The sequence below is a fragment of the Pseudophryne corroboree genome, chromosome 6, assembly GCF_028390025.1.
Source record: "Pseudophryne corroboree isolate aPseCor3 chromosome 6, aPseCor3.hap2, whole genome shotgun sequence".
In the NCBI taxonomy this organism is placed as follows: domain Eukaryota; kingdom Metazoa; phylum Chordata; class Amphibia; order Anura; family Myobatrachidae; genus Pseudophryne; species Pseudophryne corroboree.
Window position 1 is genome coordinate 149,826,126 of NC_086449.1, and position 27,635 is coordinate 149,853,760.

At 47.8% G+C, this 27,635-nt stretch overlaps 1 protein-coding gene across 5 annotated transcripts in view; it reads right to left on the reverse strand.

The window, feature by feature from the left end:
* NCAPH (non-SMC condensin I complex subunit H) overlaps window positions 1-27,635 on the reverse strand; it is a 113,088-nt gene that overhangs the window by 21,848 nt on the left and 63,605 nt on the right. For all 5 annotated transcript variants that reach the window (XM_063932023.1, XM_063932022.1, XM_063932021.1 and 2 more), the window contains 9 exons: window positions 27,056-27,245; window positions 26,831-26,922; window positions 22,040-22,230; window positions 21,214-21,362; window positions 21,028-21,131; window positions 5,302-5,424; window positions 5,125-5,226; window positions 4,899-5,036; window positions 4,717-4,815 (listed from right to left, as the gene is read on the reverse strand). In XM_063932023.1, coding sequence (XP_063788093.1) covers window positions 4,717-4,815; window positions 4,899-5,036; window positions 5,125-5,226; window positions 5,302-5,424; window positions 21,028-21,131; window positions 21,214-21,362; window positions 22,040-22,230; window positions 26,831-26,922; window positions 27,056-27,245 — 1,188 coding nt within the window. The remainder of the gene's footprint in view (window positions 1-4,716; window positions 4,816-4,898; window positions 5,037-5,124; window positions 5,227-5,301; window positions 5,425-21,027; window positions 21,132-21,213; window positions 21,363-22,039; window positions 22,231-26,830; window positions 26,923-27,055; window positions 27,246-27,635) is intronic.

Sequence of the window (27,635 nt, forward strand, 5' to 3'; positions counted from 1 at the left end):
TGGAATAATAACGCTGGTTTTGCAGCTGAAGTGGAACTGGAACAATGACCTGAGTCCGTACCAGTTTCTGAATTGCTTCCTGTAAAGTCATACTTGCTTCTTGAGAAGCTGGTAAGCCTGATTTGAAGAATCTATGAGGTGGGAGTTCCTGAAACTCCAGTCTGTAGCCCTGGGCTATAAGATCTTTGACCCAAGGATCCTGGCATGACGTTGCCCATATGTGACGGAAGAATCTTAAATGGGCACCTGCCTGTCTTCCAGGCAGTACGGTCCACCGTCATCCTGAAGGCTTAGAGGAAGCAGAAACGTGGTTCTTTCCCTGTGAACCTGAGGCTGCAGGTTTTCTGGGTTTACCACTATTGCCTTTGAAAGCCGTAGAAGAACCTTTGGCTTTGTTTTTAAACTTCGCTGTCTGAAAGGACTGCAGAGTTGGAGCAGTGTAGGATTTTCTAGCCGGGGGAGCTGCGGAAGGAAAGTATGTAGACTTAGCCGCCGTAGCCTTGGATAGCCATGTATCCAGTTCATCTCCAAAAAGGGCTTCACCTGTGAAAGGTAGGCTTTCCACGCCTTTCCTGGAATCCACGTCCGCAGTCCACTGGCGTAGCCACAAGCCCCTGCGTGCTGACACTGCCATGGCAGTGGTGCGTGCACTGAGTAAACCAATTTCCTTTATGGCCTCCACCATAAAAGTTAGCAGAATCCTGTATATGCTGTAGGAGTAAAATTATCTCCCCCCTGGATAAGGAATCTAACCCATCAATTAGATTACCTGACCATTTAGCAATGGCCCTAGAGATCCATGCACAAGCTATAGTGGGTCTCTGGGCCACCCCCGCAGCTGTGTACAGAGATTTGAGAGTGGTCTCAATCTTGCGGTCTGCAGCATCCTTCAAGGACGCTGCCCCAGGGACAGGTAAAACTATCTTACGTGACAGCCTAGAAACCGATGCGTCATCTATCGGTGGGATTTCCCATTTTTTTCTGTCATCCTGAGGAAACAGGAAGGTTGTGAGTAACCGTTTTGGGACCTTCAACTTCTTGTCAGGATTTACCCAAGTTGCTTCAAATAGGGAATTTAATTCCTTAGATGCAGGGAAAGTAGATGAGGATTTCCTTTTCACATTAAAAGAAGATTCCTCCTCGTCCTCTGATACCTTATCAGGGATGTGCAGGACATCTCTAATAGCTTCTATCAGGGCCTGTATACCCTGTGATAAAGCTGCATCCCCCCCTCCCGAGTCCACCTCCCCCTCCTCTGGGTCTGATACATCATCATCGGTATTAGCCTGCATGATTTGGGCCAGAGTACGCTTCTGTGGTCAAATGGCAGGGGTCTGAGACGCTGGAATGACCACTGAATCTCTATTCATGAGGTCATCAACAGATGGTCTTAAGTATTGCGTCTCCTTCTCATTTTGGGATAATTTATTTGAAATCATCCCTTTTAATAAATCTAACCATACTGATACCGATCCACTAGCCTGATAATGTATACTATCCCGAGTACACGGCAGTGATCCCTCAGATTGAGAAATACACTCTGCTGTGCATGGTACACACTCCTTTGACATGGGAAATGTGAAAGAATACACACACACACACACACACACACACACACACACACACACACACACACACACACACACACACACACACAGGAAAATAGGGTAAAACATAGTTAATCTACACAGAGCCCTCTAGGGAGACACAGAGTATAATGGAGCCAGCCACACAGCGCCCTCATAGCTAAAGTACAAGTTTAGCTGGGTTGCAAACTAAGTAATAGGGTTTAGTATACCAAATATTCCCCCCCCCCCCCCTTGATATGACCCCCTGGTACCGCTGAGGTGCTCTGGAGTCCTTGTGGAGGAACTGTACTTCCCTGTCAGTCTGCCTGTGTATAGCTGCAGAGGCAAAATGGCGCTGATGAGCTGTTGGATCCGCTCATAGTGAAGCCCCGCCCCCCTAATGGCGTGCGGTCTTCACGGTTTTTTTTTTAATACTGGCTGAGGTAATTTCTGTTCTACAGTGGGTTAAAACCCCTGTAGAATTACTGCCAGTGTGGGTATGTGTGTGTTGCGGCTTCAGCTCGCCCTCACAGCGGAACACACAGCACCCTGTATGCCTCTGAAGCCTGTAGCCACAGCCTGCTTATCAGCGCTGCGCTCCTACCACTTGTGTCGCCATTACAGCCGGCGACCCGTTAACCGGGACGCTGGCCACCTACTCACCACTCTTCTTACTTCTGGCTATGTTAGGGGTGGCGGCGTACTGCGGGTCTGTACGCTCGTCGTGATGGGGCTTGCGAATAGGACCCTCAGTAGCTCAGTGTCCTGTCAGCGGGGAACGGGACCATTAACCCTAGGGAGGTTGGGCCATTTACCCCCCTAAGTCCCACAAAGCAGGCAGTCTGGTGCCAGCCAGACCTGCCTGAAAACAATAAAAAGGAAAATAAATGCAGAAAACTCTTCAGGAGTTTCCCAAGCGTGACCGGCTCCTCCGGGCACATTTTCTAAATTGAGTCTGGTAGGAGGGGCATAGAGGGAGGAGCCAGCACACACTATCAATTTCTTAAAGTTGGCAGAGATGATGTTTCTCCTCCGCAAACATGGAGTGAACATAATACCGTACCTGGAAGATCTGCTGCTAAAAGCACCATCCATGGAGAGGTTGTTAGTCAACCTGACTACTCCAGGATCAGGGGTGGATTTTGAACTTACCAAAATCACATCTGGAACCAACACCGAGGCTTCCGTTCCTGGGGATGATACTGGATACGGAGGCGCAGAAGGTATTCCTTCCGTTGGAAAAAGCATTGGTGATCTAGTCGATGGTGCGTGATGTTCTAAGACAAACCCGGACATCGGTGCATTTATGCATTCGCCTTCTGGGAAAGATGGTAGCCGCTTACGAGGCGCTGCAGTACGGAAGATTTCACGCAAGGCCCTTCCAGCTGAATCTGTTGGACAAATGGTCCGGATCGCATCTTCACATGCAGGAGAGGATCCGTCTGTCGCCAAAAGCCAGGATTTATCTTCTGTGGTGGCTTCAGACTTCTCACCTGACCAAGGGCCGAAGGTTCGGGATTCAAAATTGGATTCTGCTAACCACAGACGCAAACCTCAGAGGTTGGGGAGCAGTCACCCAAGGGGAACAGTTCCAATGAAAATGGTCAGGTCAGGTGTGGATGTGGGCCTACGTTTGGGCTCCATCAAAGTCCAGATTTCGGCCTTATCCATTTTCTTCCAGAAACAATTGGCTTCTCATCCAACCGCCCTTTGTGCCTCCTACGGCACCTTGAGATCTCAACGTGGTGTTGCAGTTCCTGCAATCGGAATGGTTGGAGCCTTTACAGGACGTTGACATCAAGTTTCTTACGTGGTAGGCCGTCACAGTGTTGGCCTTGGCTTCTGCGAGGCGTGTGTCGGAGATGGGGGCGTTGTCTCACAAAAGCCCCTGTTTGATTTTTCATGAAGATAGGGCTGAACTTGGAACTCGTCAGCAATTTCTTCCAAAGGTGGTGTCTGCGTTTCATATCAACCAACCTACTGTGGTTCCGGTGGTTACCGACACCTCTGCTACTTCAAAGTCCTTGGATGTTGTGAGGGCTTTGAAGATCTATGTGAAGCAGACATCTCCTCACAGAAAATCTGAGTCGCTGTTTGTTCTCTATGATCCCAATAAAATTGGGTGTCCTGCTTCCAAGCAGACAATTGCACACTGGACCAGCCTTACTGTCCAGCATGCTTATTCCACGGCAGGTTTGCTGTGTCCAAAATCTGTATAAGCCCACTCTACTAGATCGGTGGGATCTTCCTGGGCGGCTGCTCGGGGTGTTTCGGCTTTACAACTCTGCTGAGCAGCTACTTGGTCAGGTTCAAACACGTTTGCTAAGTTTTACAAGTTCGATACTTTGGCCTCTGAGGACCTTCAGTTTGGTCAATCAGTTCTGCAGGAACCTCGGCTCTCTCCCACATGGTTTGGGAGCTTTGGTACATCCCCATGGTGTTAATGTGAACCCCAGTATCCTCTAGGATGTAAGAGAAAATAGGATTTTAATTACCTACTGGTAAATCCTTTTCTCGTAGTTCATAGAGGATACTGGGCGGGCGCCCAGTGCTTCGCTTCTTCCTGCACTGTTACTTGGTTAAGTATTGTTGGTTCAGCGGTTGCTGTTCCTGGTTTAAGGTTTGGTTAGCTCGGCTTTCCTCTAGTTTGTTTGTGCTGGTTCGAAATCTCGCCACTATATCCTTTTATATCCTTCTCTCAAAGTATGTCCGTCTCCTCGGACACAGTTTTCTAGACTGAGTCTGGTAGGAGGGGCATAGAGGGAGGAGCCAGCCCACACTATCAATTTCTTAAAGTACCCATGGCTCCTAGTGGACCCGTCTATACCCCATGGTACTAATGTGGACCCCAGTATCCTCTAGGACGTAAGAGAAAATAAATATATGTACAGGATGTTATTAATCACATTGCCATATAGGTCCATCTACAAACATCAATACTGCGGTCCAAATATAAATGCATATGTATAGTTTCCACTTGGTGTTTAATGATCTTTAAATAGAATATTCACTTATACACCAAATAAATGTTTAATTCATCAAAAGCTACACATCGGCCATACAGATGTACCGAAGGAGTGTCCCATGAGGGCATCCTAACAGTGGGGAATGGCTACTTGACTTCCTTCTCTATAACAATTCCACTTACCTCTGTGTTGTCAGTCAGCAGTCCCCACATGCTTGTCTTCAGGTGCTTCATATCCATCTTTTTAGCTATTTTAGCATAATTTATCTCTATCCTGTTTACCTGCATGAGAATATGCAATTACCCCATTAAGTATCGTCATGTTTTCCCCATTTATGCCCTCTCTTCTGATTTGTTCTCCTCACCTTTTGCGGTTCTGCAATCAGATTGTGTTCCCCATCAAGGCTCAAGCTGTTCTCAGGTAACCCATTGTGTATGGGAAACTGTGTATAGTCATCAGCAGCTCCCATGAATCCACCATCATCATCGTCACTGTCTGCAAGCTGCAAAATGCGTTGGTTATTGTTTCATATACAAGACCTTGCTGGGAAGTACATACTGCTGGGCGCATTGCATAGCCATAGTCCTCACCTGAAGGGCTGGGCAGAAGTTTGAGGTATCATTGGGATTGTTATAGTCATACTCTCCAATACCATCTTCAGATACGGGGTCTTTAGGAGCCATCTTCTTGATCTAGGGAAGAATACAAGAGTTAACACATTTACAGTTTCCATGCATCAGGTACAGGGCGAGTGGGAGAGTTCTTACCCTATCTGCTGGCCTTAAGCTCATCTTTACAATGTTGTCTGGGTCGTAGTGGAAGTCAGCTGGCAGCGTGGTAGACTTCTTATTCTGGTTCTCAAGGGTGGCTTTTGCAAGTGTTGTAGCTGCCTGCACAGAGAACAATAGAACGAGAGGTTATCTTCTTAGTAAGGAGCTTCTAAATTCATGTACATACATGTCCTAGCACACACATGATAAGGGTACTTATGTTATAAAAATAGGGTTTAATATACAACTACTGAAGTTGTCAAGATCAGGGTTACCAAAATGTCTTGAAGAGTCACATGTGACCTGTCAGGTCACAGTTGGGTGGTACTATTTATAAATGGTCTATACATACTAAACAGTAGAAGAGCTCTTGCTCGGAGAATACTGCACCGTGCAGCCATTTCCTAGTATGACGTGATCAGATAATGACACCTTTGCTACACTTCCCCAAATAAGTACCGGGTACAGTCTAGTAAAACAGTCGACTTCAATGAATTCTAAATGGTGCATCTTCTACAAATGTGATGATTGTTACTTAGGGTACAAAAAAATAAGAATTTACTTACCGATAATTCTATTTCTCGTAGTCCGTAGTGGATGCTGGGGACTCCGTCAGGACCATGGGGTTTAGCGGCTCCGCAGGAGACAGGGCACAATAATAAAAGCTTTAGGATCAGGTGGTGTGCACTGGCTCCTCCCCCTATGACCCTCCTCCAAGCCTCAGTTAGGATACTGTGCCCGGACGAGCGTGCATAATAAGGAAGGATATTGAATCCCGGGTAAGACTCATACCAGCCACACCAATCACACCGTACAACCTGTGATCTGAACCCAGTTAACAGTATGATAACAACGAAGGAGCCTCTGAAAAGATGGCTCACAACAAGAATAACCCGATTTTTGTAACAATAACTATGTACAAGTATTGCAGACAATCCGCACTTGGGATGGGCGCCCAGCATCCACTACGGACTACGAGAAATAGAATTATCGGTAAGTAAATTCTTATTTTCTCTAACGTCCTAAGTGGATGCTGGGGACTCCGTCAGGACCATGGGGATTATACCAAAGCTCCCAAACGGGCGGGAGAGTGCGGATGACTCTGCAGCACCGAACGAACTCCAGGTCCTCCTCAGTCAGGGTGTGCCCCTGACCAAGTAGCAGCTCGGCAAAGTTGTAAAGCCGAGACCCCTCGGGCAGCCGCCCAAGATGAGCCCACTTCCTTGTGGAATGGGCTTTTACTGATTTTGGCTGTGGCAAGCCTGCCACAGAATGTGCAAGCTGAATTGTACTACAAATCCAGCGAGCAATCGTCTGCTTAGAAGCAGGAACACCCATCTTGTTGGGTGCATACAGGCTAAACAGCGAGTCAGATTTTCTGACTCCAGTCGTCCTGGAAACATATATTTTCAGGGCCCTGACAACGTCAAGTAACTTGGAGTCCTCCAAGTCCCTAGTAGCCGCAGGTACCACAATAGGTTGGTTCATGTGAAAAACAGAAAACACCTTAAGGAGAAATTGAGGACGAGTCCTCAATTCTGCCCTGTCAGAATGAAAAATTAAGTAAGGGCTTTTATATGATAAAGCCGCCCATTCTGACACACGCCTGGCTGAAGCCAGGGCTAATAGAATCTTCACCTTCCATGTGAAATATTTTAATTCCACAGTGGTGAGTGGATCAAACCAATGTGACTTTAGGAAACTCAAAACAACATTGAGATCCCAAGGTGCCACTGGGGGCACAAAAGGAGGCTGTATATGCAGTACCCCTTTTACAAACGTCTGAACTTCAGGCACTGAAGCCAGTTCTTTCTGGAAGAAATTCGACAGGGTCGAAATTTGAACCTTAATGGACCCTGATTTTAGGCCCATAGACAGTCCTGTTTTCAGGAAATGTAGGAAACGACCCAGTTGGAATTCCTCTGTAGGGACCTTCGCCAAATGCGGTGAAAATGTTTTGCGGTTACATCCTTCCTGGCTTCGACCAGGGTAAGGATGACTTCATCTGGAATGCCCTTTCAGGATCCGGCGTTCAACTGTCATGCCGTCAAACGCAGCCGCGGTAAGTCTTGGAACAGACAAGGCCCCTGCTGGAGCAGGTCCTCTCTTAAAGGTAGAGGCCACGGTTCTTCCGTGAGCATCTCTTGAAGTTCCGGGTACCAAGTCCTTCTTGACCCATCCGGAACCACAAGTATCGTTCTTACTCATCTCCTTCTTATGATTCTCAGTACTTTTTGGTATGAGATGCATAGGAGGGAACACATACCCTGACTGGTACACCCACAGTGTTACCAGAGCGTCCACCGCTATTGCCTGAGGGTCCCTTGACCTGGCGCAATATCTGTCTAGTTTTTTGTTCAGGCGGGACGCCATCATGTCCACCTTTGGTTTTTCCCAACGGTTTACAATCATGTGGAAGACTTCCCGCTGAAGTCCCCACTCTCCCGGGTGGAGGTTATGCCTGCTGAGGAAGTCTGCTTCCCAGTTTTCCACTCCCGGAATTAACACTGCTGAGAGTGTTATCACATGATTTTTCGCCCAGCGAAGAATCCTTGCAGTTTCTGCCATTTCCCTCCTGCTTCATGTGCCGCCCTGTCTGTTTACGTGGGCGACTGCCGTGATGTTGTCCCACTGGATCAATACCGGCTGACCTTGAAGCAGAGGTCTTGCTAAGCTTAGAGCCTTGTAAATTGCCCTTAGCTCCAGTATATTTATGTGGAGAGAAGTCTCCAGACTTGATCACACTCCCTGGAAATTTTTTCCTTGTGTGACTGCTCCCCAGCCACTCAGGCTGGCATCCGTGGTCACCAGGACCCAGTCCTGAATGTCGAATCTGCGGCCCTTTCATAGATGAGCACTCTGCAGCCACCGCAGAAGAAAACACCCTTGTCCTTGGAGACAGGGTTATCCGCTGATGCATCTGAAGATGCGATCCGGACCATTTTCCCAGCAGATTCCACTGAAAGGTTCTTGCGTGAAATCTACCGAATGGGATCGCTTTGTAAGAAACCACCATTTTTCACAGGACCCTTGTGCAATGATGCACTGATACTTTTCCAGGTTTTAGGAGGTTCCTGACTAGCTCGGATAACTCCCTGGCCTTCTTCTCCGGGAGAAAACATCCTTTTCTGGACTGTGTCCAGAATCATTCCTAGGAACATTAGACGTGTCGTCGGAAAAAGCTGCGATTTTGGAATATTTAGAATCCACTCGTGCTGTCGTAGAACTACTTGAGATAGTGCTACTCCGACCGCCAACTGTTCTCTGGACCTTGCCCTTATCAGGAAAGCGTCCATATTTCTTTTAGGAAGAATCATCATTTCGGCCATTACCATGGTAAAAACCCGGGGTGCCGTGGACAATCCAAACGGCAGCGTCTGAACTGATAGTGACAGTTCTGTACCACGAACCTGAGATACCCTTGGTGAGAAGGGCAAAATTTGGACATGTAGGTAAGCGTCCCTGATATCCAGTGACACCATATCGTCCTGGTTCGCTATCACTGCTCTGAGTGACTCCATCTTGATTTGAACCCTTGTATGTAATTGTTCAAATCTTTTAGATCTCACCGAGCCGTTTGGCTTCAGTACCACAATATAGTGTGGAATAATACCCCTTCCCTTGTTGTAGGAGGGGTACTTTGATTATCACCTGCTGGGAATACAGCCTGTGAATTTTTTTCCCAATACTGCCTCCCTGTCGGAGGGAGACGTTGGTAAAGCAGACTTCAGGAACTTGTGAGGGGAAGACGTCTCGAATTTCCAATGTACACCTGGGATACTACGTGTAGGATCCAGGAGTCCACTTGCGAGTGAGCCCACTGCGTGCTGAAACTCTTGAGATGACCCCCCACCGCACCTGAGTCCGCTTGTATGGCCCCAGCGTCATGCTGCGGACTTGGCAGAAGCTGTGGAGGACTTCTGTTCCTGGGAATGGGCTGCCTGCTGCAGTCTTCTTCCCTTTCCTCTAACCCTGGGCAGATATGACTGGCCTTTTGCCCGCCTGCCTTTATGGGTACGAAAGGACTGAGACTGAAAAGACTGTGTCCTTTTCTGCTGAGATGTGACTTGGGGTAACAAAAGTGGATTTTCCAGCTGCTGCCATGGCCACCAGGTCCGATGGACCGCCCCTTTATACGGCAATACTTCCATGTGCCGTCTGGAATCTGCATCACCAGACCACTGTCGTGTCTATAAACATCGTCTGGCAGATATGGACATCACATCTACTCTTGATGCCAGAATGCAAATATCCCTCTGCGCATCTCGCATATATAGAAATGCATCCTTAAAATGCTCTATAGTAAATAAAATATTGTTCCTGTCAAGGGTATCAATATTTTCAGTCAGGAAATCCGACCAAGCCCCCCCAGCGCTGCACATCCAGGCTGAGGCGATTGCTGGTCGTAGTATAACACCAGTATGTGTGTATATACTTTTTTGGATATTTTTCAGCTTCCTATCAGCTGGCTCCTTGAGGGCGGCCGTATCTGGAGACGGTAACGCCACTTGTTTTTATAAGCGTGTGAGCGCCTTATCCACCCTAAGGTGTGTTTCCCAACTCGCCCTCACTTCTGGCGGGAAAGGGTATACCTCCAATAATTTTCTATCGGAGGAAACCCACGTATCATCACACACTTTAATTTATCTGATTCAGGAAAAACTACAAGTAGATTATTCCCACCCTACATAATACCCTTATTTGTGGTACTTGTAGTATCAGAAATATGTAACACCTCCTTCATTGCCCTTAACATGTAACGTGTGGCCCTAAAGGAAAATACGTTTGTTTCTTCACCGTCGACACTGAAGTCAGTGTCCGTGTCTGTGTCGACCAACTGAGGTAAATGGGCGTTTTTACAAGCCCCTGACGGTGTCTGAGACGCCTGGACAGGTACTAATTTGTTTGCCGGCCGTCTCATGTCGTCAACCGACCTTGCATCGTGTTGACATTATCACGTAATTCCTAAATAAGCCATCCATTCCGGTGTCGACTCCCTAGAGAGTGACATCACCAATACAGGCAATTTGCTCCGCCTCCTCACCAACATCGTCCTCCTACATGTCGACACACACGTACCGACACACAGCACACACACAGGGAATGCTCTGATAGAGGACAGGACCCCACTAGCCCTTTGGGGAGACAGAGGGAGAGTTTGCCAGCACACACCAAAAACGCTATAATTATACAGGGACAACCCCTTATACAAGTGTTTTCCCTTATAGCATTTTCACATATGTAATCATATCGCCAAATAAGTGCCCCCCCTCTCTGTTTTTAACCCTGTTTCTGTAGTGCAGTGCAGGGGAGAGCCTGGGAGCCTTCCTCACAGCAGAGCTGAGCAGGAAAATGGCGCCGTGTGCTGAGGAGAATAGGCCTTGCCCCCTAAAACGGCGGGCTCTTCTCCCGGAGTTTGTGAGATCTGGCAGGGGTTAAATACATCCATATAGCCTCAAGGGCTATATGTGATGTATTTTAGCCATAAAAAAGGTATAATACATTGCTGCCCAGGGCGCCCCCCCCCCGCGCCCTGCACCCTCAGTGACCGCTGGTATGAAGTGTGCTGACAACAATGGCGCACAGCTGCAGTGCTGTGCGCTACCTTATGAAGACTGAAAGTCTTCTGCCGCCTGTTTCCGGACCTCTGGACCTCTTCAACTTCGGCATCTGCAAGGGGGGTCGGCGGCACGGCTCCGGGACGAACCCCAGGGTGAGACCTGTGTTCCGACTCCCTCTGGAGCTAATGGTGTCCAGTAGCCTAAGAAGCAAATCCATCCTGCACGCAGGTGAGTTTACTTCTCTCCCCTAAGTCCCTCGTAGCAGTGAGCCTGTTGCCAGCAGGACTCACTGAAAATAAAAAACCTAACTTAAACTTTTATTCTAAGCAGCTCAGGAGAGCCACCTAGATTGCACCCTTCTCGGCCGGGCACAAAAATCTAACTGAGGCTTGGAGGAGGGTCATAGGGGGAGGAGCCAGTGCACACCACCTGATCCTAAAGCTTTTATTATTGTGCCCTGTCTCCTGCGGAGCCGCTAAACCCCATGGTCCTGACGGAGTCCCCAGCATCCACTTAGGACGTTAGAGAAATAGGATTTTATTTACCTACCGGTAAATCTTTTTCTCGTAGTCCGTAGAGGATGCTGGGGTCCAAATTAGTACCATGGGGTATAGACAGGTCCACTAGGAGCCATTGGCACTTTAAGAGTTTAACAGTGTGGGCCAGACTCAGTCTAAAAACTGTGCCCGAGGAGATGGACAACTTCGAGAGAAGGATATTACACAGATAGTGGCGAGATTCACACCAGCTCAAACAAACAAGGCAAACCAAGCTAACTAGCTTGAACACAGCAACAGCTGAACAACATTACTTTAACCAAGTAACAACACAGTACTTAACCAAGAGCAAAGCAGTACTGAACCAAGTAACCATTACAGGAAAACGGCGAGCTGGGCGGGCGCCCAGCATCCTCTACGGAATACGAGAAAAGGATTTACCGGTAGGTAATTAAAATCTTATTTTCTCTTACGTCCTAGAGGATGCTGGGGTCCACATTAGTACCATGGGGATGTACCAAAGCTACCGTGCACGTTTCTTTGGGTATATGCTAGCGGATTTAGAAGGAATAGGAACAGAACCTGACCAAACTGCCATAGAATTCTTTCAAACCGGAGTTTCAGTCTCAGTATGAGCTACCCTAGTAGAGATCTAAGAGATCATTCCCTTAATAGAAGTCAGCCATTCTGGCTCAGTAATAGGAATCTGAGACAAGACGTTACATTCCTGGGTACAAGGAATGGATTCCTCTGGAGAAGAAACATCCTCTGCAGCATAAGACACAGAGTCCCTGGAAATGGCTATGTGAGAAAACATACACCCACACACAAAGGAGAATGTCAGACACAGTCGTCGTCGTCCCCCCCCCCCCCCTCCTCCCACCCCCAAGTACCTTCAGAGAAAACACAGAGCTTGGAGCCAACACACACACAGCGCTCAATTAGGTAGGTAAAACCAACCTGGCCTGACTGTACCTTTAATAGACTACACAGTAATACACAAACTCCCACCCTTCTACAACCCCCTAGTACCGCACAGGATAGCTGGAGTCGTGTGGAGGGACAGCAATCCCTGTCAGCGTCTCTGTAGCTGTATCTGCAGGGAGAAAATGGCGCTGAATGCTGCTGGGTCCACTCTGAGGAGAAGCTCTGCCCCCTGGACATGGCGTGTCTTCCTGCACTTTCAAATTTTTATACGGGCCTGAGGATTTTGCTAGCAGCGTTACCAAGGTCCCTGATAGCCTTGAGTGACCAGTGTAGGGTATTTGCGCTGGCTCATCGTGCCACTCATAGCGCCGCACTGTGTACCGGTGAGCTCTCCGGAGCGCAGTTAGTACTGCGCTCCTACCCTGTTGCCGCCATACACACCGGCTCCCGGCTTGTCGGGTCGCCGGTGACGCACTCGCCTCCGGAATCTTCTGGTTCTGTTAGGGGGTGGCGGCATGCTGCGGGAGTGAGTGGTCGCCTCGGGCGGCTAACGATCACCACCCTAAGGAGCTCAGTGTCCTGTCAGTGGAGATAGTGGCCATTAACCTCTCAGGGATGGACACTACTCCCCCCCCTAAGTCCCACAAAGCAGGGAGGCTGTTGCCAGCAGCCTCCCTGTGCCTAACTCTAAGAAAAATAAGAAAACTAGAAAAACTCCTATGGAGCTCCCCTAGCTGTGACCGGCTCTGGTTGGAGGGGCTAGAGGGAGGAGCCAGTCCACACTGTTAAACTCTTAAAGCGCCAATGGCTCCTAGTGGACCCGTCTATACCCCATGGTACTAATGTGGACCCCAGCATCCTCTAGGACGTAAGAGAAATATGTACAAAATAAAATACATAAACCCATACATAAAGTCTAGTTGGTATAAACATAAAAAGGGAGCTTCATTGATTCCTGTTAAAATCAGTGAGACCTCTCACAATCTGTACTAATGATGGCATCTTGTACCCATTTTCCCAAATGCCTCTTCTCTCTGCTGACACTCTGTCCTATGTATGGTGGTCTCTCTCTAATATAGTTTCCTCTTGGACAGAAGTACATCACCTGCACATCTCAGAAAATGTCTCTCCTACTCATAATTGCCGCGTGACATCCATGATACACTCAGACATACCCAGACATCACACGCATTTTAAGTGTCACTATATGCCAAACGGTCTTGCATTTAAAAAAAACCCGGACCCCCCTACCCATAATAGTAGTCCGGCAAGGTCATCATGTGGAGAATATCACCATTCTCCACAATACCGAAAATGAATTTGCTACCATATGCGCTCCATGGACTGGTTATTATAGAACTTCACACCTTCTCCAAGACTAAACTATAAGACTGGTTCCTCTGGAGTCACCTCATGCCCTTCCTCCCCTTTTGTGGATTCTAATCTCCACTATATCCCCTTCCTTCAGAGTGTTCATAATTTGTCATCGCTCCAGTTGCATATTTGCATAATGCTCTTTACCAGCCATTCTTCCCTTCCGTACCCCCTCCTTTTACATAACGAATACAATCCAATAAAAGTAAGGCAGTGTCACTATATGAGCAGCCGAGTGTGTAATTCCCTAGACAGGGAGGTGGTAGTGGTGGATGGCTTGGATAACAAGCTTGTAAGAGCTGCTATCTGTAACGCTACCTGGAAACAATATAATTGCCGTGTCTGCACTAAACTAATCTTAATAGCCATTAATGGGTAAGGAAGGAATATCTCCCGTGGGGTTCAGCTGGCAGTTCTTTGTGGTAATTAAGGATAATCCAAATTTAGCAAAAGGAAGAGTCTGAAACTAGACTGTTTTTAACACTGGACATTGGCAGAGGGAGCAAAAATTATATAAAAATTGGAAAAAATAATTCTGTGGATATTTCAAATCTATCTAAATGGGAAGTTTTTGATTTTATTATAAAGATTGCCCCTGACAAGCAGAGAAAACTACTGTTTATTTGGTGGTGTCACCAATATTGGTGATAATAAGAATTTACTCACCGGTAATTCTATTTCTCGTAGTCCGTAGTGGATGCTGGGAACTCCGTAAGGACCATGGGGAATAGACGGGCTCCGCAGGAGACTGGGCACTCTAAGAAAGAATTAGGACTACTGGTGTGCACTGGCTCCTCCCTCTATGCCCCTCCTCCAGACCTCAGTTAGGGAAACTGTGCCCGGAAGAGCTGACACAACAAGGAAAGGATTTGGAATCCCGGGTAAGACTCATACCAGCCACACCGTACAACTCGTGATAACTATACCCAGTTAACAGTATGACTAACAACTGAGCCTCACTGAACAGATGGCTCATAACAATAACCCTTTAGTTAGGCAATAACTATATACAAGTATTGCAGACAATCCGCACTTGGGATGGGCGCCCAGCATCCACTACGGACTACGAGAAATAGAATTACCGGTGAGTAAATTCTTATTTTCTCTGACGTCCTAGTGGATGCTGGGAACTCCGTAAGGACCATGGGGATTATACCAAAGCTCCCAAACGGACGGGAGAGTGCGGATGACTCTGCAGCACCGAATGAGCAAACTCAAGGTCCTCCTCGGCCAGGGTATCAAACTTGGAGAATTTTGCAAACGTGTTTGATCCCGACCAGGTAGCAGCTCGGCAAAGTTGTAAAGCCGAGACCCCTCGGGCAGCCGCCCAAGAAGAGCCCACCTTCCTCGTGGAATGGGCTTTTACCGATTTAGGATGCGGCAGTCCAGCCGCAGAATGTGGAAGTTGAATCGTGGAGCAGATCCAGCGAGCAATAGTCTGCTTAGAAGCAGGAGCACCCAGCTTTTTGGGTGCATGCAGGATAAACAGCGAGTCAGTCTTTCTGACTCTAGCCGTCCTGGAAACATAGATTTTGAGGGCCCGGACTACGTCCAGCAACTTGGAAGCCTCCAAGTCCCGGGTAGCCGCAGGCACCACAATAGGTTGGTTCAAATGAAACGCTAGGGAGGAATTGGGGACAAGTCCTCAATTCTGCTCTGTCCATATGGAAGATCAGATAGGGGCTTTTTTACAGGACAAAGCCGCCAATTCTGACACCCGCCTAGCCGAAGCCAAGGCCAAAAGCATGACCACTTGAGATATTTTAATTCCACGGTCTGAAGTGGCTCAAACCAATGTGATTTTAGGAAATCCAACACAACGTTGAGATCCCAAGGTGCCACTGGGGGCACAAAAGGGGGCTGAATATGCAGCACTCCCTTAACAAACGTCTGAACTTCAGGCAGTGAAGCCAGTTCTTTTCGAAAGAAAATAGACAGGGCCGAAATCTGGACTTTAATGGATCCCAATTTTAGGCCCATAGTCACTGTAGGATGTGCAGAAATCGACCCAGCTGAAATTCTTCAGTGGGGGCCTTCATAGCCTCACACCACGCAACATATTTTCGCCATATGCGGTGATAATGTTTTGCTGTCACATCCTTCCTAGCTTTTATCAGCGTAGGAATGACTTCAACCGGAATGCCCTTTTCCATCAGGATCCGGCGTTCAACCGCCATGCCGTCAAACGCAGCCGCGGTAAGTCTTGGAACAGACAGGGCCCCTGCTGTAGCAGGTCCTGTCTGAGAGGCAGAGGCCAAGGGTCCTCTGAGGTCATTTCTTGTAGTTCCGGGTACCAAGTCCTTCTTGGCCAATCCGGAACGATGAGTATAGTTCTTACTCCTCTCTTTTTTATTATCCTCAGCACCTTTGGTATGAGAGGAAGAGGAGGGAACACATAAACCGACTGGTACACCCACGGTGTCACTAGAGCGTCCACAGCTATCGCCTGAGGGTCTCTTGACCTGGCGCAAAATCTTTTTAGCTTTTTGTTGAGGCGGGACGCCATCATGTCCACCTGTGGCCTTTCCCAACGATTTACAATCAGCTGGAAGACTTCTGGATGAAGTCCCCACTCTTCCGGGTGGAGGTCGTGCCTGCTGAGGAAGTCTGCTTCCCAGTTGTCCACTCCCGGAATGAACACTGCTGACAGTGCTATCACGTGATTTTCCGCCCATCGGAGAATCCTTGTGGCTTCTGCCATCACCATCCTGCTTCTTGTGCCGCCCTGTCGGTTCACATGGGCGACCGCCGTGATGTTGTCTGACTGAATCAGCACCGGCTGGTTTTGAAGCAGGGGTCTTGCCTGACTTAGGGCATTATAAATGGCCCTTAGTTCCAGAATATTTATGTGTAGGGAAGCCTCCTGACTCGACCATTGTCCTTGGAAGTTTCTTCCCTGAGTGACTGCCCCCCAACCTCGGAGGCTTGCATCCGTGGTCACCAGGACCCAGTCCTGTATGCCGAATCTGCGGCCCTCGAGAAGATGAGCACTCTGCAGCCACCACAGCAGAGACACCCTGGCCCTCGGGGACAGGGTGATCAGCCGATGCATCTGAAGATGCGATCCGGACCACTTGTCTAACAGATCCCACTGAAAGATCCTTGCATGGAACCTGCCGAATGGAATTGCCTCGTAAGAAGCTACCATCTTTCCCAGGACTCGCGTGCAGTGATGCACCGACACCTGTTTTGGTTTCAGGAGGTCTCTGACTAGAGATGACAACTCCTTGGCATTCTCCTCCGGGAGAAACACCTTCTTCTGTTCTGTGTCCAGAATCATACCCAGGAACAGCAGATGCGTCGTAGGAACCAGCTGCGACTTTGGGATATTCAGAATCCAGCCGTGCTGTTGTAGCACTTCCTGAGATAGTGCTACTCCGACCAACAACTGCTCCCTGGACCTCGCCTTTATAAGGAGATCGTCCAAGTACGGGATAATTATAACTCCCTTCTTTCGAAGGAGTATCATCATTTTGGCCATTACTTTGGTAAATACCCTCGGTGCCGTGGACAGACCAAACGGCAACGTCTGGAATTGGTAATGGCAGTCCTGTACCACAAAACGGAGGTACACCTGGTGAGGTGGGTAAATGGGGACATGCAGGTAAGCATCCTTGATGTCCAGTGATACCATGTAATCCCCCTCTTCCAGGCTTGCAATAACCGCCCTGAGCGATTCCATTTTGAACTTGAAATTCCTTATATAAGTGTTCAAGGATTTCAAATTTAGAATGGGTCTCACCGAACCGTCTGGTTTCGGTACCACAAACATTGTGGAATAGTAACCCCGTCCCTGTTGAAGGAGGGGAACTTTTATTATCACCTGCTGGAGGTACAGCTTGTGAATTGCCGCCAGCACTACCTCCCTGTCCTGGGGAGTAGCTGGCAAGGCTGATTTGAGGTAACGGCGAGGGGGAGACGTCTCGAATTCCAGCTTGTATCCCTGAGATACCACTTGTAGAACCCAGGGATCCACCTGTGAGCGAACCCACCGGTCGCTGAAGTTCCGGAGACGGGCCCCCACCGCACCTGGCTCCACCAGTGGAGCCCCAGCGTCATGCGGTGGATTTAGTGGAAGCAGGGGAGGATTTTTGTTCTTGGGAACTGGCTGTATGGTGCAGCTTTTTCCCTCTACCCCTGCCTCTGGGCAGAAAGGACGCGCCTTTAACCCGCTTGCCTTTCTGGGGCCGAAAGGACTGTACCTGATAGTACGGTGCTTTCTTAGGCTGTGAGGGAACCTGAGGTAAAAATGTCAACTTCCCAGCTGTTGCTGTGGAAACGAGGTCCGAGAGACCATCCCCAAACAATTCCTCACCCTTGTAAGGCAAAACCTCCATGTGCCTTTTAGAATCCGCATCACCTGTCCACTGCCGAGTCCATAATACTCTCCTGGCAGAAATGGACATTGCATTAATTCTAGATGCCAGCCGGCAGATATCCCTCTGTGCATCTCTCATATATAAGACTACGTCTTTAATATGCTCTATGGTTAGCAATATAGTGTCCCTGTCAAGGGAATCAATGTTATCAGACAGGGAATCAGACCATGCTGCTGCAGCACTGCACATCAATGCTGAAGCAATAGCAGGTCTCAGTATAGTACCTGAGTGTGTATATACAGACTTCAGGATAGCCTCCTGCTTTCTATCTGCAGGCTCCTTTAAGGCGGCCGTATCCTGAGACGGCAGTGCCACCTTTTTTGACAAGCGTGTGAGCGCTTTATCCACCCTCGGGGATGTCTCCCAACGTAACCTGTCCTCTGGCGGGAAAGGGTACGCCATCAGTAACTTTTTAGAAATCACTAGCTTCTTATCGGGGGAAGCCCACGCTTCTTCACACACTTCATTCAACTCATCTGATGGGGGAAAAACCACTGGTTGCTTTTTCTCCCCAAACATAATACCCTTTTTAGTGGTACCTAGGTTAATGTCAGAAATGTGCAACACATTTTTCATTGCCGTAATCATGCAACGGATGGCCCTCGTGGAATGTACATTAGCCTCGTCATCGTCGACACTGGAGTCATACTCCGTGTCGACATCTGTGTCTGCCATCTGAGGTAGCGGGCGTTTTTGAGCCCCTGATGGCCTTTGAGACGCCTGGGCAGGCACTGGCTGAGAAGCCGGCTGTCCCACAGCTGTTATGTCATCGAACCTTTTATGTAAGGAGTTGACACTGTCGTGTAAAACCTTCCACATATCCATCCACTCTGGTGTCGACCCCGCAGGGGGTGACATCACATTTATCGGCACCTGCTCCGCCTCCACATAAGCCTCCTCATCAAACATGTCGACACAGCCGTACCGACACACCGCACACACACAGGGAATGCTCTGACTGAGGACATGACCCCACAAAGTCCTTTGGGGAGACAGAGAGAGAGTATGCCAGCACACACCACAGCGCTATATAAACAGGGATTTACACTACACAAAGTGATTTTCCCTATAGCAGCTATATAAATACAGTTTTGCGCCTAAATTTAGTGCCCCCCCTCTCTTTTTTACCCTTTGAGCCTGGAAACTGCAGGGGAGAGCCTGGGGAGCTGTCTTCCAGCGGAGCTGTGAAGAGGAAATGGCGCCAGTGTGCTGAGGGAGATAGCCCCGCCCCCTTCACGGCGGGCTTCTCCCGCTCTGTTATTAATATTATGGCAGGGGATTTTTGCACATATATAGTTTATTAGACTATATTATGTGCTTTTTGCCAATTTAAGGTACTCTAATTGCAGCCCAGGGCGCCCCCCCCCCCCCCCAGCGCCCTGCACCCATCAGTGACCGGAGTATGTGGTGTGCATAGGGAGCAATGGCGCACAGCTGCAGTGCTGTGCGCTACCTTAATGAAGACCGGAGTCTTCAGCCGCCGATTTCCAGGACGTTCTTCTTGCTTCTGGCTCTGCAAGGGGGACGGCGGCGCGGCTCCGGGACCGGACGACCGAGGCTGGGCCTGTGTTCGATCCCTCTGGAGCTAATGGTGTCCAGTAGCCTAGAAGCCCAAGCTAGCTGCAAGCAGGTAGGTTCGCTTCTCTCCCCTAAGTCCCTCGTAGCAGGGAGTCTGTTGCCAGCAGATCTCACTGAAAATAAAAAACCTAATAAATACTTTCTTTTACTAGAAGCTCAGGAGAGCCCCTAGTGTGCAACCAGCTCGAGCCGGGCACAGATTCTAACTGAGGTCTGGAGGAGGGGCATAGAGGGAGGAGCCAGTGCACACCAGTAGTCCTAATTCTTTCTTAGAGTGCCCAGTCTCCTGCGGAGCCCATCTATTCCCCATGGTCCTTACGGAGTTCCCAGCATCCACTAGGACGTCAGAGAAAATACGTTTAACGAGGGTGTCACGTGCGCGTTTCCAGCTACAAAAGCGCTAGCAATCATACAGTGCAATCACACCAGTGGTGCAAAGTTGAACTGAAGCAGGACATCCCTGTCACATGGAAGCGATCACATTGCTGCAAACACATTCATAAGCACCAGAATGTCATCCTACACTGGTTTCACCTTCATGTTTATAAAGATGATGACATGTAGAACTCTGAATGAGATCAGTAAAAATCAGAGTAACAGCAGAACCAAGAAACAACTAAATACATTATCAGCTGTGATTATAGGGACTAGAGCAGGGATATCTGCAATGTAAAGAGTTTAGATAAAATTCAGGACTTCGCATGCCAGTTAATAAGACCTACTATATTCTCATCTGGAGAATAAGAAGAAAGGGGACAGTGCAGACAGGTTACAGAAATTCCACTTCTGATGACATGTTTGTATCCAATTTACCTCATTTGATGCGATGATCTGCTATAGTAGTACATGGTTAAGCAGACATGAAACTAAGAATCGTTTGTATTCAAATACACAGAATATGTAAGTGTGACAAACAAATAAAATGCACAGGTAGACGTCACATGCTACAAAGTGGTTCTATATGGCCACCTTGCGGCCAACCTTGGAATTACCTGCTAGTAAATTATACCCCTTTTAGACCGCCAGCTTTTAACACGGGTTACTGCACATGATCAAGTATAACCAGTGTTGCTGTGAGGTCTGAAAGGGGCCAGTCGAAATAATCTGGGTCGAGCGACCTGGTATTTTAACTCGGGTAGCGAGCAGGGTTGAACGCATGTTGAACCCGGCTCGCTGTCTGAACGTGAAAAAGCAGGGTTCGATGTGACCCGTTTCCCATTCACACTATAGGGACAGGCAGCATTTGGAGATCATGTGATCTCCAAGCGCCACCCCTGCCACCAGCCTGGCAATATGCCAGGTTGGGGACAGCGGCAAATAGGGGTTCAGGCGGGGTCGCACCTGTGTATGGCTCCCGGGTGCGATCCGACTTACGAGGTCTGAAAGGTGTATAACAAGGTGACTTACCCTAGTCTTACAAAAATGAGCCTCAAAATGGATATCCTCTTCAAAGTTCAGTTCAAAGACTTTTTTCACCTTCTTGGATTTCTGCTTGTCGCCAACAGATTCAACTGAAGATTAAATGAGAGATGGTAATTACTGACCCAGAGCTGACTGCCATGTGCAAGACCTAGGGCACAGATCAGCACTTACCTTTCTGCCGAGGCCGGAAGCGCCAGTGTTCTGGACCTGCCCACATGGACATGGTACGAGGACTGAAGTAAGAGTATTCTCCAGGACAAGAGGACAACTGGAGACACATGGTACCTATGTCAGCCTCCCCAATCTGTGTTATCTGTGATCTGGAGATGAATCACATCCAAACAGGTATCAGTCACCTGGTGACAGGATCCTACTAAGGAACCCACACACAATACCTTATTTCACACATTTCTGTTTCAGTGGGGGTTCAAACTGACTACATGAAAAATGACCCATAAAGAAAAAACAAAACAAAACAAAAAAACCACACAATGTAGACATCGAATAGTTTTTAATTATCCAGGTTTCTCCTACTACATGTACTGTTGTAAAACAATTGCTAGAGAATACAGTACACCCGTGAATGACTGCATTCTTTTTGCTTTTGCAACAATTACTAAAAAGATAGGATGTACTAAGCTTTTGACATTGATAAAATGGGGATAAAGTACCAGCCAATCAGCTCCTGTCATTTTTCAAACCCAGTAACATGGCAGTAAGGAGCTGATTGGTTGGTACATTAGCTCTGTCCACTTTATCACACTCCAAGGCTTAGCACATATGCCCTTGTGTGTTGAAATTCTATTACTGTTGCCTTTACAGCTAATGCTCTAGTCTAGAGTATGTCCTACTGCACTCACACCCATTCCACATGCATTAGCTTTAGAAAGAAACCATCCAAAATTCTAACTTATTTTGGAAAATCAGAACTATAGTGCCATTTGAAATAATCTGCTGTCTGTAATAGCATGGGATTATAATGGACAAATAAACATACCCTTTTCTTTCTGCCCTGCAAGCTTCACGCTGTTCTGAAAACTCCCCCAGATCTTCATTCTCATCGCATACGTCCGCATCAAAGTCATCCATCTCCTGGCCTGCTGGCTCTGGGCCATCGTCTTCCACCTCTGCGTTAACATCAAAGGCATGGTCACTTTCCTTGTACTTCTCAGTTAACGAGAAGACAGTCTGAGGAAACAGGTTTGGGGACAAAGCGTCAATAAAGTACATCTCAAGGGTTATCTCAAGCCACCTAAAGAGTGGAGAAGTTGCCCATAGCAACCAGTGTCTAGCTTGCATTTATCTAATACATTCTATAAAATGATAGGTAGCAGATGACTGCTTGTCGTGGTCAGCTTCTCCACAGCACCTCCGCCATTACCCCTGCCTGAGTAGTAGCAGATAAAGTAAAACATCTTGTGACAGCGATTCTAGATAAGAGTGGCTGCTTGTGCTCTTCACCTGGAAGCGAACAAATGTAGACTCAAGGCAGGCAATGTACACATACATACACTAAACACTGGTAATGACACAGCGGAAGGTCTGAATGCGACAATACAAGGGAAAAAGCACCGTACTTTGCCACACGTCACTGGTGCTTTGGGTTTATTCTGCCCAGTAAGTATGGTATATTTCCATAGACAAACGGATTACTGGTCTGCAAACTAAAATGGTTTCAGCGCTTGTGGAATGATGCGATGATGTTCCTCAGTAAAGCACTGTGCTGTCATACATAAATAATCCAAAAAAGACTTTGGGGCAGGTTTATAGTTTTACTTAGCAACCAAGGACAGCAGTTCAACAGACATCACTGTGAAGGAGCCGTCAGCTTTATCCAGAGAACAATCACAGACGATCATTTATAGATGACAGTAATTATGCGGCTAATACACTTGTTCTTCTACAATTTTGTATTTTTATTGAAGGATTTTCAATAAAATAAAGAAAAACACAAAAAAGAAAAAGACACATAGGGGCTGATTCAGAGATGGACGCAGCAGCGCGTCTGTAAGCAGGGGCCGCGTCCATCTTACAAGGAAGGATGCTGACGCAAGATGATTGACAGCGGCGGGCGCTGACACAGCGTGGGGGGGGTGGGGGTGGGAGCATGGCTGGTTGAATGGGAGCATAGCGGGGGCGTTTTCGGGGCGGCTGTGTGACGTCACATGCAGCTGCTCCGATTAAAAAGGGGTCAATCTTAATTCGATGTATCCGCAATCGGGAAGCGGACTGTCACACATGCTGGGCAGCTCCAAGATGTGAGGAGATGGATGCATCGATTTGCATCCATCTCTGCATAAGGTCCATAATACATTGCAGAATTAATAATTAGCAAAATGAGGGAAATACACAAACTCAGTGGCAAGTGTGTATGCACTTCCTGCATGCCGGGTCCAATTAGCAGCGATGTCGGGCCATGTACACATATCCAAGTCCATATCCACCATCCATGTACGGATGGTGTAACGGTTAGCATTACTGCCTCACAGCACTGAGGTCATGGGTTCCATTCCTACCATGGCCCTAACTGTGTGGAGTTTGTATATTCTCCCCATGGGTTTCCTCCGGGTACTCCGATTTCCTCCCACAATCCAAAAATATACTGGCAGGTTAATTGGCTCCCAACAAAATTAACCCTAGCGTGAATGTGTGTGTACATGTGGTAGGGAATATAGATTGTAAGCTCCACTGGGGCAGGGACTGATGTGAATGGGCAAATATTCTCTGAAAAGTGCTGCGGAATATGTGTGCGCTATATAAATAACTGGTAGTAATAATAATAATAATACCCAGCTTAAGGTTCGTTGCCTTTTGGCTAATGAAGAGGACGTGCTGTAAATGTATGTATTTTAGCCAAGGATTGCCTGGCCACCCCTAAGGATCCTGACTTTAAGGCCTGGATTTCTTTGGTCAATGTTACCCATACAACACGGGAGATATCTGTATATTGCACGTAAAGCTGGATCTAAATATGATACCATAAGGTCCAGGTGGCACTCCTCGGAGTATGCATTCCCCCAAAACTTTTATTGATGTACAGTTACCTAATATAATAGGTCCCCCTATATGATATTTCATATATCCCCATGCTCGTAATATCTTATGCGTTTGCATATATTAATGCCTGACATGGACACCTCTATCATTTGGTATGCTATTTGCCCCTGATGGTTTTCCTTTCAATTTGTTTTTGATATGTGCGACTTTCCTATGGCCTATGTAATTTGCTGCTGGGTTTTGTTTTTCTTCTATTATAGTCTCTACTATTTGTGATATCCGACTGTTCATATATGTGACTATGTATTGGAGTGCTTGCCTCCTTCATATGTTTGTCAAACTCTTTGTTTATTATGTGGATCGTGATGGTATAATTCTCTTTTCTTTACCATTATGCAACTAACTAAAGGTGGGTACAGACTAGGCGAAGTGCTTGGTGAGCAACATCGCCTAGTGTTTCCCTTCCCGGGCCGACCGAAGGCGGGCATATACACTGTGCAATATCACTAATGATATCGCACAGTAACATCATGCCACAGCCGGCCGGAGCATGCAGCTTTGGACGATGAATCCAAATTGAGCTGCATGCACGGTTGAGACGGAGAATCCTTAACGACCCATGGGGCCACGCATCGCTCAGCGGAATACACACTGGGCGATTTAATAAACTATTTCGCTCAGGAAGGGGGAAACAAGAGAGATAGTTCACTATATCACTAAAGGTGCATACACACGGAGCGATATAACTGAGCGATTTTGACTATATAGTCAAAATCGCTCAGAAAGTTAGTGCAGATCGCTCCGTGTGTACACAGGCAGCGATAGCGATGCGCGTCCCCGCCAGGTCGCTATCGCTGGGAAAAATAGTCAGTGCAGGCAAGTCAATTTTGGCTATGTCGCTGGGAAAGTTAGTTAAAATCGCTAGAGGCCAGCGATTTTTCCCAGCGATAGCGATGTTGGCGGTGGTGCGGGCGGCGGCGGGTGGTGGCGGCGGTGCGGGCGGCGGCGGGTGGCAGTGTGGGCGGCTGCGGTGGCGGGTTGCGGTGGCGGTGTGGGCGGCGGCGGGTTGAGGCGGTGGTGCGGGCGGCGGCGGTGCGGGCGGGGGAAATTTACCTTTATCTTGCAGAGTTTGGCAGCGGAGCGGTACCAGTTTCAAAAATGGCGCCTCAGCGTCATTTTTTAAATTCAAGATGGCCGCCGCGAGCCAATCACGGCTCGCCGCGTCATCGCCCCGCCCCCTCCCGCTGACTTATATAAGTCAGCGCGAGGCAGCGGCTTTCAGTCCGACGGCGGAGGAGGAGCGGAGAAGAGCTCCTGAAGACTGAAGACGCCGTGAAAGTCCTGGATGGGCGGCGGCTATGCAAAAGAGCTTAGCAGCCGCCGCCCACCAGGTGAAGACGCCGGAGCAAGACCCCAGAAGCCCTGGGGAGGTGGCGCCCCCCCAGGTGAAGACGCCGGAAGCCCTGGGAAGGCGGCGGCCATGCAAAAGAGCTTAAAGGCCGCCGCCCCCAGGTGAAGACCCAGTTTAATAAAGGATTTTTTAAAGAATGTGTCTGTTTTTTCCCCCAATATTTTCTTTACAGGTGGACTACAGGTGCCAGCGGGCCCTTTATGTCCGGGCATGCTGGCACTTGTGGTTCTCCAAGTGCCAGCATGCTGGGGCAGGCTTGCTGGGACCTGTAGGCCACCTGTAAAGAACAATATTACTATTGAAAGGCTATCAGCCTCCCATCCACCGCCCACGGATGGGGGGGACAGCCTCGGGCTTCACCCCTGGCCCTTGGGTGGCTGGAGGGGGGGACCCCTTGATTTAAGGGGTCCTCACTCCTCCAGTGTACCCCGGCCAGGGGTGACTAGTTGGGGGGGTAATGGCACGGCCGCAGGGACCAATATAAATGTGTCCCCCGGCTGTGGCATTATCTCCCTGGCTAGTGGAGCCCGGTGCTGGTTTTACAAATACGGGGGACCCCTATGTCTTTTGTCCCCCGTATTTTTTAAACCAGGACCGGACGCAGAGCCCGGTGCTGGTTGTCTAAATATAGGGGAACCCTACTCATTTTTTCCTCTGTATTTTAACAACCAGGACTGGCTCAAAGAGCCCGAGGCTGGTTTTACATAGGAGGGGGGACCCCACGCAAATTATTTTTTTAACTTTTAGCTATTTAAATACCAGCCACCCTGTAAAATCGTCCTATATATGACACTCATCCCCTTATTTAAATGAGAAAGTCAACATCTCCCATAGCCAAAATCTCCCATAGCCAAAATCTCTTGCATAGTTAGACAAAATCTCTGGTAAAGTTAGTCAAAATCTCCTACTGCCAGTTCAAGGGAAAAGTTAGTCAAAATCTCTCATAGTCAAAATCTCTCCGTGTGTATGCACCTTAAGTGTGTTCCCACCTTTATGTTTGAATTTTTTGTTTTCTCTCTCTGTTAACATGTTTATTGTTTTAAAGCAGTAACAATAATTTAATTTAAAAAATAAATAAATAAATCCATGAATCTTTCATAAAAGATGGTTACATTGACCAGAGCGACCCAGGAGGGTGATTAGAAGCCATCCAGTTAGAAATTCCCATTTGAATGTTTAATAGAGCGAACAAACCATTTTGAGCCCTTGGTGCACTATGGGTGCAGAGAAGTCTGCATTGCTAGAAGGAGCAATACTTTTGTCCTACACAATGAGACAAATAACATGTACCGAAATGATACTTTTTCTCCTACACAACAGTAAATGGCATACAGGCAGTAGGGAGAAGTGGACTATTACAAATGTATATGGCAGGTGTACCTCATCTCTGACATCGCCGCCCAGCTGCATCAAGCGGAATTTAGCGAGTGACGGGCATAGCGGATGCTTCTCTACGCAGTTCTCCACAAGAGCTGCAAAAACAGAGGACATATGGGGTAAGCGTAACAAATGTTTTTAATTCTCCTTTCTAATAATTATTATTTATTAAGAAAATATTTTAATAGATACACAAAAAAATTGTATGGTAAATATGAAATGACATACGTTTCAGTTCAGTAATGTCCACACACCCAGGAGCTGGGGGCTTTTCCTCTTCGATGGTGGATAACGGTATAACGTAATTATCAAAGTGCAGCTCACTGTGGTAATCTGAACAGCGGAGTGTGCTGAGGAAAACGCCCACAGTACTGCATTCATCAAATGAGGCAGCCGCTTTCTGGAAGAGGGGGTCAACCTGCAGATATATTTCAACACAAACATCAGTCAGCTTTGACAGGACAGCCAGCATTTCCCATAAAGCACCTGGTCTCAGTTATGGGTTCTACTTGAAAAGCAGGACTGTTATCACGCATAATACACCGGTGCCTTAAAGCGTAAGATAGCAATTATCCAGATAACCTTAATAACTAGCTGTGTAATGCAATTATCATTTAACAATCAGACCCTATTCCCTTTAGAAGATGGCTTCTCAACCCTAGGCTCCAAATACTACCAACAGGTCATGTTTTCTGGATGTCTATAATAATGCACAGGTGAGCTAATCTATTTTGCTGGGTCAGTAATGATCCCACCTGCTTCCACAGACAGACAGACAGACAGACAGACAGACAGACAGACAGACAGA